We start from the raw sequence: 12,454 nt of genomic DNA, 5'->3' as shown, positions 1-12,454 counted from the left end.
ACATTTATTTGAATTTGTGGAGTGTGTGCTTTTATTGCCAAGAAAGTCAGCTATGTGCCTTAATTGTTGCTATAACCACAATTCAGGAAATTCTATTGCAACATCAATATGTTATGCACATCTTTAATTAGGCTAGTGCGGCCTGTCTGTCACAGCAACTGATCCTAAGTATTCTTATTTAGTCTACTTGAGGCTTTAAAATGTTCTCATTTTTAAAAGAGGCATATTTCGGCCTCATTAAATTGTTAAGCAAATCAATATGCAGCCCTACAACTTGATCGCTATGTTCCAGAAATCCTGTTTCTCTCCACTTAGCACATCTTCAGGTACCTGAAAGAGCACTCTACCACAAATACCAGAAATCCTCTGCAGCTCTAGCATGCTATATTCTCTTATCAGACGTGAGGGAGACATCTGTCACCCCCACCAATCACCAGGAAGATCTGGCCGGGCATCCTATTGATTGCTAGAACTTGATTCTCTTATCTAGTAGTTAATGCAAATAAGTTGCAGGTTGCTTGCTCTGAGCAATGTCTTCACACCAGGTCACCCAACAAAAAAGGCAACACAATGACTAAATCCATGGTCTAGAAACTAAACAGAATCTAGCCTGAAGTTCATTTCCTTTCTCTTCCCTCAAAATCTGCCATGATTTCAAACAGGGAGAAACAATAGCTGCCTTGAAGCAAACCCTGCGGTACCTTAGGCTTTTACAACTTCTCTATCTGCCACAACTAATTAATTTAAAACAAATCATTAACATTTGCATCAAGGAGAAAGCAGAGTTCATAGGTTATTGCCAAGCATAGATAGGGATTTTTTGGAAACACTGGGTATCATATGCTTTCTAACCATGTCCAAGGTCAAATAATAATACAATAACTCTGCCATAATGCTGTAGGTGGGGTCCCCCAAAGCCAGTCTTATTAAAATGCAGAGTTGCTTTACTAACACAGTAAATGACGTGGAAGGGCAAATCTGAGCAGCTAGTGGGGCAGGAATTAAAGTGAGGTGGACGCAGGGGGAGTGTAGGGCCTACTACGACACTTAAATCTCCCTGGGTCCAAACTTCAGTTTGGCACTTCCTCATGGTTACTGTCAGATCACACGTAAGTATTGATGAGGAATTCTGGGTTCTGCAGCCAGCAAGGACTTTCAGAATTTCAGCACTCACCCTGTTTGTTGTAACTCATTTTACTTCCCTGCTTCTCAAGACTTCCCCTCCCCCAAAGATAAGAACTGTAGCCTGTACTGGGTAAGAAAGAGAAGGGCCAGGGGACAACGAAGGTGGTGGGGAGGCAATCACCAACTGCATTATTTAGATCGTCATTGTTTTGCTAGGAAGGGTATTTTAATTCCTTCAATTTAACTTCATTAGAATAGTCTTCATAGTTTTCAAAACTTGCTTTCTTATGGGTCTAGATCAGGAAAAAAATACTCCAACAATTTAACAAGTGGGCACCTGGGGAGCTCAGTCTGTTGAGCGTACAACTCTTGATTTTAGTTCCTGTCATGATCTCATGGTTCGTGGGTTCGAGGGATCAAGCCCTACATGGGGCTCTGTGCTAACAGTGCAGAGCCTGCTTGGGATTCTCTCTCTCCCTCACTCCCTGCCCCTCCCTCGCTTGCACACATGCTCTCTCAAAATAAATAAATAACCTTAAAAAGAAATAAAAATAAAATATAAGCAAGTCCACCTGGTTACCTTTCCTGTATTCCTTGTACTTTTACCTCTTGTACTTCCCTTGAGAATAGGTCATTTAAGAACGAGGTGAATTGGTAACATTAATCCAAGCTTGAAAAGAGTAAAATTTATTCTCTGTGAGGCCTTCAGGACAGGCTGTCACAGATTTATAAGACTGCCTATACTTCTACTTGTGCCAAGCCAAAGGGACCAGAGTTCATCTTATTTTAAACATAACCAAAGAATCAGATTTTGCTCCCAAGTAATCCCGCTCTCCCCAATGTCCACTAAATCTTCAAATTCTGCCATCCCACCCCCTCATTGTTTTAGACAGTATTGGAGAGATATTCTTTCTTGTAAACACTTTCACTCATAAAACTTTTGTTTAATGGCAGCGATGTCTGGTCCAGCTAAAGCATCAGGCAATAAAGCCATCATTAACAATAATCATGTTTGCAGATGTTCTAGGTCTGGAAATTATTGCTGGCATGTCTACATGTTTAAAAATTCTTGGAAGTCTGGTGGCTTCTAGAAAGCTTGTACTTTCTTCTGAGAAAATCTCAAGGACCAAGATATTAAAAATAAACACATCAGCTTGGTGACTACTTACTTAGCTAAGCCATGGCTATTGACCCTCCTCCAGATTAAAGTAGAGTGATCAGGAACATAGGAGTATGTAGCTACCTTTGAAGCAAGGTTTGAGGGTCACTATTGAAGCTGTTTGCACAGTAACATCAAGTGTACCACCCACCATTTAAGCTATGTTACTTTGGTTCTTGAAGACTTTTTCTTCCTTTATGTAATGTAAGCCTTATTTAAATGCAACCATCTCTGGGAAGGATTGCATCTGAAATCATTATTTGGTGAGGACCAGAATACAGAGCATCGGGGAGTAAGACTGAAGCCCAGACATGGGGATGAGGGTGGGGTGGAATTGTGAGAAGGAAAGATGAAATCATGAAAAAGGAGGTAGGGAACCACAAAATTTTGTTTTCCTCCCAATGTAGCCTAAAATTGTTTGAGTTTGGAGGAAAATCTGTCATTCTCTTTGGATGTTATTATATTTCAACATCCATGCAAAATTTTCTGTTCATCACCTGCTCTCATGTTACAATATGGAACTTCCCTGTCTATCATGCACGTAAGTTACCCATATTATTTGTTTGTCTTTACATAAGATGAAATTTCCTATTTCAAATATTTCTTGTTTTAGATAGCTTAATGCCCTAATGCTTCTTTTCAGTTACTTCTTGCTGTACATTAGGTGAGGTGCTCTGTGTGTTTCTTGGTCAATAAATATCCTACCTGGGCTCAGAATATATTTTTAATTTTTAATATGAAATAGAAATGCATAAAAATTAAACAACATGAACGCATACTTAATAAATAATTATAATGTGAACACCCACGTAACTTCCAACTGGATCGAAAGACAGGATACTGTAAACATCCCAGCAACCCACACTGATCACAAACTGTCTGTCTCTCTCTCAGAGGTAACTGCTCTTCTCATTTCCACAATGATAATCTCCTTACCTTTTTTTTTCCTTTGTAGTTTTATCTCCTATATATGTCCCTAGGCATCATCATTTAGTTTTGCCTTTTCTTGTGATCTATAAATGGAATCACACTCTGTATTCTATTATTCTTGCATTTTTGCTCAAAATTACTTGTGCAAGATTCACCCCTAGTGTCACACGTAGCTGCAGTTCCATCATTGCTGTTGCCGTGTGGTATTCCAGGGTATGCAGAGCGATTTTAAGCCATTGTCCTACAGAGAGACATTTCGGTTGCTACCAGGTTCTAGCTGTCATGAATAATGCTGCCCCCACACGTGGTCCATGCCTCCTGGTGCCTATGCTCATGAGTGTCTCCCCTGGGTACATCAATGACTGGAAACACTGGGGCATGGTGTGTGCAGATCTTCAACTTTTCTCAAGAACAGGAAACTTTTTCCCAAAGTGGCTGTTCCAATTTATATTGCCCCTAGCAGTACATAAGAATTCCTGTCGTTCTATACCTCACCAACATCTGCTATTGTCAGATTCTTAATTTTTCTACCAATCTGGCATTTATAATAACTTAGCTAGTTGATGTTGTCATGCTTACTTTCTGCATGTCAGAACTGGCACATAAACCATGCCTGTGTGCCCCCAAGGCTTAAAAACTCTTTCCAGTAACTATGCTTCCTCCCAAGATAGAACCTCTGCAGGAGCAAAATAAATGATCAATATCCTTTAGTAAAGTCATTGTATTAAAAAACTAATACCAACAGGGGTGCCTGGGTGGCTCGGTTGGTTAAGTGTTGACTCTTGATTTTGGCTCAATCATGATTTCACGGTCATGAGATCGAGCCCCGCGTGTGGCTCTGTGCTGGGTGTGGAGGCTGCTTAAGATTTCCCTTTGCCCCCCTCTGTCTCTCAAAACTAAATAAATAAAATAAAATAAATTAAAAAAATAAAAACTATACCAACAGAATTTCAAAGGGTAGCCTGGTTGATGTGGTTAATTAAATAACTGCATCCTCAGGTCAGTTTTCCAGTAACAGTCCAAAATCCAATATATATATGTATATATCTGTTTATTTTATATATATATGTATATATACATATATATATATACAGATATATACATATATATATATATATATATTTTTTTTTTTTTTTTACTTATTTATTAAGAGAAAGAGTGTGTGCACATGCCCGTGCAGGAGCAGGGAAGGGACAGAGAGAGAGAGGGAGAGAGAGAATCTTTTTCTTTTTTTAATTTTTTTTTTAATGTTTATTTATTTTGACAGAGAGAGAGAGAGAGAGAGAGAGAGACAGAGCATGGGCAGGGGGAGGGGCAAAGAGAGAGGGAGCCAGAATCTGAAGCAGGCTCCAGGCTCTGAGCTGTCAGCACAGAGCCTGACATGGGGCTTGAACCCACAGACCGTGAGATCATGACCTGAGCTGAAGTCAGACGCTCAACCGACTGAACCACCCAGGCGCCCCGGGAGACAGAATCTTAAGCAGGATCCATGCTCAGGTGGAGCTCGACATGGGGTTCAATCTTACAACCTTGAGATCATGACCCCAGCTAAAATCAAAAGTTGGATGCTAAACTGAGCCACGCAGGTGTCCCGAATCCATTAATATTTGGATAAATGAAAGGGTCTTTAACATTTGGTGGGATTTCCCTCACAAGAGTAATTCATAAGACACTTTTTTCACATGTTTCATTTTCTACCTGTGATAGGCACCTGTGAAATGACCAACACAATCCAGTAGTTATAGAATATTCAATGACAGCCAAAATTGAAAGTACCAAAAGACAAGAGTGACACAAACTATTCTCTAAGAGATACATTTTTATATAGGTAATCGATTTATTAGGACACTCAACAAATTCAAACAATGGACACTTTTTAAAAAATTGATTTAAAACCAATTAAAGGTTAAACATCAAGCAAAACTCCTAAGAATTTATGTTATTAATGGTGCCTTTTTCTTTTTACTATAAAGGTCTAATAAAAAGCCTGTAAACCCTGCAGATACAGAAACAATTTTCAAAGAATCAAATTAGCCAGAAGCAGTGACTCAGGTATGATATTGCCTACACAAGACGACAGACCAAGCCAGCATTCAGTGTCCCTCCCCGGATGCTAAGAATAACTCTCAGGACAGTAGCAGCATTCTACACCTAAGTTTCCTCTCTAGTATTTTTTTTAAATTTTTTTTAACCTTTATTTATTTTTGAGAGAGAGAGAGACAGAGACAGAGCATGAGCAGGGGAGGAACAGAGAGAGAAGGAGACACAGAATGCGAAGCAGGCTCCAGGCTCTGAGCTGTTAGCACAGATCCCGACGCAGGGCTCAAACCCAAGAACTGCGAGATCACGACCTGGGCCGAAGTTGGACGCTTAACCCACAGAGCCACCCAGGAGCCCCTCCTCTCTAGTATTTTTACAAAATGACCTGTCGATGGGATCTGATCCAAAACTCTTCCCAGTGACATAGACATACTGATGACTTGTACCCTTGTCACCAACAATCAAACGGGCTTGGACTCTGCATCTAGGAATAGTAACCTCATATTTACCGCACTCCATAGAAACAAATAGTAAAAACAATGTCATTAACCACTTCTATATACTTCACACATTTTGGAGATTCTTTACTTTGCTCTAAAATGCAAATTCTTTCCTTCGCTCTAAAATGCAAATCTTGGCTTGCAAAAGTGCTACTAGAAAAGTGTAGCATACTTTCTAGTTGTCCATATACCTCCATCCTCTCCTGTGCTACCAACTGGCTACAAAGATTTAGAGGTTCAGTGATTACAGGATTTAAATGATGTTAACCCCTTTAAATTTGGCAACTCTTTAAATCCCATTATCTCGGCAACCACGGAGAATTTTAAAATCAGCTTGGCCTTTCTAGCTCCAGGTCTAAGGATTACAGAGTTTTAAAGAATATAAATGCTTCTCTGCCGTTCTACAAAGAGCTGTCCCCAACAAGTTGACCTCCAGGAAATAAAGCCAGCCAGTTCTCCAGCTGGTAATTGCTGACCAGAGTTTTGCAATAGAAAGAGATGGATGTTAAAACACCAGGAAAACAAGTAATTGCCTCCTCAACTCCACATGAAGCTAGACAATCAGAAGATTTGATGTAGGAAGGGCAGCAGACATTAGACATGTGTATGTCACAATGTCTAAGAATGAGAAAACAGAAGATGTCAGGGACCCAAAGAAGCTTGAAGAGGCAGAGGGAGTAAGTTCAGTGATTGGAAACCATCTTGCTCCTAAAGAAAAACTGTTACCATGGATATCCACAAATCCTAGGAAACCCTCTGAGGTCTTACCTCTTGTGTTCTCACATTTATGTATCCATAGTGAGTTCGAAGGGGCCGCCTATATGTGTAGGAGAATGGTATCCATTTTGTGCCAGGCTGTCCAAAGCAGTTTAGCAGCAGTGGGAAATTCACTTCATTTACAAGGCGCACAACCAGCAGGAAGAGGAACGCTGCTATGAAGCTCACTGCAATCATAGACTTCCTCTACAAGACATTAAAAAGAAGAAGAATGAGTGAATGAATGAATGAATGATTATCAACCAAAAGTAGTCACAGAGGGAGATTCCTTTATCTCCCTCTCTTTTTCTTTCAAAGGGATAAAAGGACTGTGTCATTTAGGAGATTTCATTTGGAGACAGAATTTAATCATTTGGTGACCAGTTTGCTTTAGCCAGCCTCTGAGAACAAGCAGAGAAGCCTTCTTAGATTATCTTTCCATTCCATTCCTACCCTTCCTTACTTCCCCACATTCCTCGACAACTTCTATTCAATTTTCGAAACGCAAATCAGACATTCCCAACTGTAGGAAACCCTTCCTAACTGCTGCATTCCCTCCCACCACCATCCCTTCACCCCAACCTGTCTAACCTAACAGAGTCCTGCACTCCCATACCTTGAAGGCACGTCTATGGTTGCACAGTTTTCACTGCATAATTATTTATATGACTTTTCCTCCATCTAATTGCGAGTTCCTAGAGAACCAGAATATACTGTTACACTGATCTCTGGATCCCAGGTCCATAACACACTGCCTTACATATTGTAGGCACCCACGAAACATTTGAGTGAATGAATAAATGGATTTTTCCCATCCTTGTAGACAAATTATCAGCAATTACTTTATTTCTATATCTAGCACCCGCTACAGGCAGGAAGCTGCCTGTGCTGTGAAAGGCTATGCAAAAGTTAAGACTCAAAAAGCTAACAATAAAAGTAGGAAAAAAATCCATGCGAAGCAGCTTAAGAACATCCCCCTTAATGGGTTGCCATGGAACAAGAACGAGAGCAAATGCATCTGACTGGGGTGGGGAAAGCAGAGATGTATTTGAGATTGAGCTGGATAAAATGCATGAATTTTAATCAGTAGAGATATGTGAGTGAAGCTTTCTAGGTAGAGGGAAGACAGCAAGGAGGCAAGAAAACATGGGGTGATTCATAGCTACACAGAACTTTGTCTTCCTGGGGCACAGAGGATGAGGAAAGGCTGGAAACAACAAATGATAACTTTAGGGACTGCCTACAACACCAAGCTGAGAAGTCTATCGAGGGTGGTAGGTGATAGAAAACCAAAGGAGGTTTTGTTTGTTGCTTGTTTAATTATAATTATAATTATAACTGCTATAAGTTATAATCAAACGTCACTGTTTAAAATGTTTTGAAGCAGGGAGGAACTAAAGACAGACAGCAATGAGTTAGGAGGCTATTCTGACTGGCTAGGACCAAAGTAATGAGGGATGGAAACTAGAGCAGTGGCAAGGGGAGTACAAAGGTAGAAAAAATATGAGAAACTCAACGTAGGTGGTAAGCAGAGAACATGGCTCCTGATTGGATAGAGGTGAGATGGAGAATTTTGAGTCCAGGTTACTACAAGAATACTGGTCATATTAGGAGAAACCAGAGTGGTCAGAGTAAGAAATGATTTAGAAGGGTACGAAATGATTTAAAAACCCTGGGCTTCCTAAGTCCTAGTTTTTATCCAGATGGTGGGTCACCTGAATGGAGCCATCCAGGAGTCAGGTGGAGGGTCAGGTCTAGAGCAAGAAGAAAGAGCAGGGCAGAGGGCAGATGTCAGGAACAGCCATGCCTTGAAGTCCAGGGTGAAGACACAATCAGAGATTCCTCCACAAAGCTGGGATTGGCCCTCAATTCTTCTTCAAACTTAAGGGAAGCCAAATAACTATCCAGGAATGACCTGATGTATGTTGTTGTGTTTCCAGCTTATCACTTCTTAGTGAATAAACTTCGTTTTGCTCTTCACAGAATGTCCCAAAGTAGAAAAGAAACCCAAAGCCGGCCCCTGTTCCTCCCTGGCCATGATCACAGTCTCTGCAAGGACAGGAGACTAAAGCCCCCAGAAGTCAGAGACCCCAAAGGAAGTCTTAGCTCTTGCTCAGCTCCATAATTCGTAAAAGCCCCGTCCTTCTGTCTAGCCAGCCTAATTTTCCAATCACCTGCAAGTCCCTTGAGTTCTGCCTCCTCAAAACCCCTTATCTCACCACTAACTACCACAGGCTTACCTCATTTAACCTTCTAATCATGAAAAACTGTTTTAATTTGCTCCTCTGTGGAATCATTATGTCCACAACATTGCAATGTGTCAAGGTAACAGCTTAAATGAGGTGATGGATCTTACAAGTTTAAAGGGACATAGACCAGAACAGATGGCTAAATAAAAGCAAAGGGGCCAGTCACCCATTAAGTAAACAGGTAAGAACCTTTTTTATCGCCATCCGGTAGCTTGTTGCAAAACAGCAGTTTCCTTTGAAGGAGACCCAGATGGGATTTGTGTCTTTGTCTATTCCAAAGCCCTGCGTGGCTCTCTGGTTCTACTGGTTGCTGCACTACATTGCATGGATGGGGGTTTGGGGACAAAGGTACAGAGGGCCTTTCTGAATTCACAGATCTCGCATAGCCACACATACATAATGCATACATGAGAGGAAAATAAATCAACCATTTTGAGAGCAACTTCAAAATGGAACGAGATCACAGTTGTAAAAGCCTGCTCCCTAGTAATCCCTGTCTGCCTCCCATGTTTCATCAAAGGGAACCAAGTAATGAGCACAGAGAGGATAAGGGGGGCAAATGGAGAGTGGAAGCCAGACAGACTCCTCTGTGCTTGACCTGGAATCATATTCTGTGGTGGGCAGAGGTGTTCCTTTCATAGCTCAGGCTTTGCCTGGACCTGATTCTTTGCCTTTCTTTCTGTTTCAACATTCTTATTTAACATGAAAGCATTCTCATAGTGCTGATATAAAACCACCCTGAAATTTCACTAGAAAAGGTATAATTTCAAACACATCCTGTACTCCAGACAGCAAGGACAGCAGGACACAGCATTGATGTGCATCCTTCTAGCAGTCATTCCTGCCAAATTGTGACCTTGAGCTTTAGCAATTACAATAAAAACCGTGGATGAGGCTTTTTAAAGTCTACCACACCAGAAGGCAGTGAGAATGTGTGTGTGTGGGGGGGGGGGGAGCGATGCGGAGTTGGGGAAGTAACAAAATACAAATGTGTATGATATATATGAATAAATATGTATTTATTCCTTCAAGTCACATGCACTCATTGGGCCCATATTCTGTGTAGATTTGGTGAGGTGCTGAAAAGGAGAAATAAAACCATAAAAGACAGACCATGCTTCAAGCTTCCAGAGAGATACACCTTAGAGCAGCTGGCAAGTAAACAGAAATGTGTAATGTCACCTATCAAATGAGGCAGTGGAGGTACACACAGGGCACTGCGCCAGCCCAGAGGAAGTGGGAAGGGTTGTGGGTGGGACAATTCAGGGAATGCTTGTTTGGGGAGGCAGTATTCAAATGGAGTCCTGAAGAATGAGGAGGAGTTAGACAAGTGGAGATAGGAAGGGCATTCCAGCAGAGGGAACAGCATAGACTAAGGCCTTAAATTGGTCAGAAATTTGCAAATCTCTTGGTAAAAAGAACACACAGACTGTATGTGGGGGAAGATGATGGTAGGGAAGCAGACAGGGTGCAAACCATAACACAAAATATAGTAAGCCAGATACACGCAGTCAGATGCAATTATCTGCCCCATCCATCTTAACATTAGGACAATGAAAGGATAAATGCATAAAAGTGCTATGCTTTATAATTCTAAATATTCTTCACATCTTATTTGAAATTGCCATCCACGTTGCCTTGTTTCCAGTAACTTAAGTTTATTCCATCAGTGGCTTGTTCTAGCAATTGTTTCAAGTCCATCAACACTCAGACAAGGAGAAGACTTTTTTATATGTGTTCTATGTCTAACAGTCTGTGTATGGAAGTGATCACTGCTGCCCTGCTGAAGTAATCAGAGCCTCTCCTAGATCCAACAGCCAGCAACTAGGTGAGAAAAAACAACAGTAAGTACTCATCAAGTTTATAATGTGTAAAACTCACTCTGACAAACTCTTCATACTGCAAAAACTGGCATTACATTTAATAGGTCATTCCTTTAAGATAAGAAGTATGAATGTTAGGGGCATCTGGCTGGCTCAATGTAGAACATGTGACTTTCAATCTCAGAGTCATGGGTTCAAGCTCTGCCTTTGGCATGGAGCCTATTTAAAAAAAAAGGAAGAAGTATCAGCTTTTAAATGACACAACAGGTGCAAAATGCAGAGCACAGTTCTGGCACACAGGGAGCACTCAAAAATGGGAGATGTTATTATGATGATGTAACTACTAACTGTCAGAGCCTTCTTGGCCATTAGCCAGTTGGTAAGAATTGGCCAGCCCATGTGAATGCATGAAGAAAACTTGGAGATATCTTTTCCTCAAATATTCCAAGCAGCTGCACACCCTTGAACCACTCAGTGCAACTTAACCACACAAGCTCTGATAGAATGTCACTGTGCCCAAATAGATCTGATGAATTGCTTTAGGGAAAGCTCTCTCCTTCTTTGTTCCTCATTTTGGGCAAGTCTGAAGGGGCCTTTAACAGCTGAGACATTTAGAATTTAATCCCCTCTGTGCTGCAAAAATATGCATCAAAAATGTGGCATTCTAGTTGCTTGCTCTTTAGAGTTGGAATATCATTTATCAGACTTATAGCAGAAATACCTATTTCAAAATAAAATCCACAGAGAATTCATGATTTAGGGAGAAAACAATTGCCAATATTTGTACCTAGCAAATTTGCAAGCTATATTAACATTTGTATGTTTTTATTCTTTCTACCAGAGAATTAGCCTTTAACCTCAAGATAAAATCTTTATCTTTTAATATAGTCAGTTGCTAGATCTTTTGTTTCTTTTTCATAAACGATAAACAATAGTATAAAGCTATATTTTTCTATTTAAATAGTATTATTTAATGACTGAGGTAGTTGTTTTCTAGGGTAAAACTGTATATATTTTTGTCCATATGCTGTCATTTATCCAATAATAAATATTTGGGTTGACTATGTTATTTATATCAGTACTCAAACACCTCACACATTGACGAGTGCCTACCCATTGCGTATTTGTGACCTTATCAAATACAAATTCTTCTACCATATAGAAATTGTGTCATGAAATTAATTCTACCTTGTGTCATTGGCCAAGCTCCAAATGTGGTTCTCCCAAAATACAATAAAGCTGCTTCTCATTTGTACAAGGATGAATTAGCAAAGCTCAGAGTATACAGATAAAATCTTCATTTGTTCTGTTTATCTATTGAATCAACAAACTGGATCCTGCTTATTAAACTATAGTGAACTCTGGAGAAAATATCACCCATTTGTTGGGAGGGGGGTGAGGAAAGGGAGGTGATAACAAGAGGGTCAGACCTAATTTCGTGGAGTCCATACTTAGGCAGCACAGCTGGTGATAAAATCATTGAGGACATCTAGGAGAGTAGGGAATGCCAAACAAGGTCAACATGAGAGAATAAGCAGCACTTCAGAATCCATAAAGCTGTTGAAGCAAATGTGATAACCTAAAAGAAATACACTTTGAGAGTAGGCTTTGAGGAGGGCGGAGGGAGTGGACCTAGAGAGGCAGAAAGGAATCTGATTGTGGAAGGTCTTGTATATCATGCCAGGGAATCTGGACTTACACCACAGAAACCAAAGAAGGGGTCTAAGTGTGAGATAGGATCAGGTTTGATTTTGGAGAGTTCACTCGGGACATGGTGTGGTCAATGAATGAGGAGGTGGGAAACAGCCTGTTGGAAGGACAAGGACAAGAGCAACATGCACCACATCATCAGATATCACTAACAGACGTTAA

At 40.5% G+C, this 12,454-nt stretch overlaps 1 protein-coding gene across 5 annotated transcripts in view; it reads right to left on the bottom strand.

The window, feature by feature from the left end:
* ST6GALNAC3 (ST6 N-acetylgalactosaminide alpha-2,6-sialyltransferase 3) overlaps positions 1–12,454 on the bottom strand; it is a 536,306-nt gene that overhangs the window by 297,773 nt on the left and 226,079 nt on the right. For all 5 annotated transcript variants that reach the window (XM_086717318.1, XM_086717320.1, XM_086717321.1 and 2 more), the window contains one exon: positions 6,523–6,717. In XM_086717318.1, coding sequence (XP_086573444.1) covers positions 6,523–6,717 — 195 coding nt within the window. The remainder of the gene's footprint in view (positions 1–6,522; positions 6,718–12,454) is intronic.

Source organism: Puma concolor, chromosome C1, assembly GCF_028749965.1.
Source record: "Puma concolor isolate L17-30 chromosome C1, mPumCon1.1.hap2, whole genome shotgun sequence".
Lineage (NCBI taxonomy): Eukaryota > Metazoa > Chordata > Mammalia > Carnivora > Felidae > Puma > Puma concolor.
Note: the sequence above shows the minus strand (reverse complement) of the source record. Positions and strands in the feature narration are given on the sequence as shown.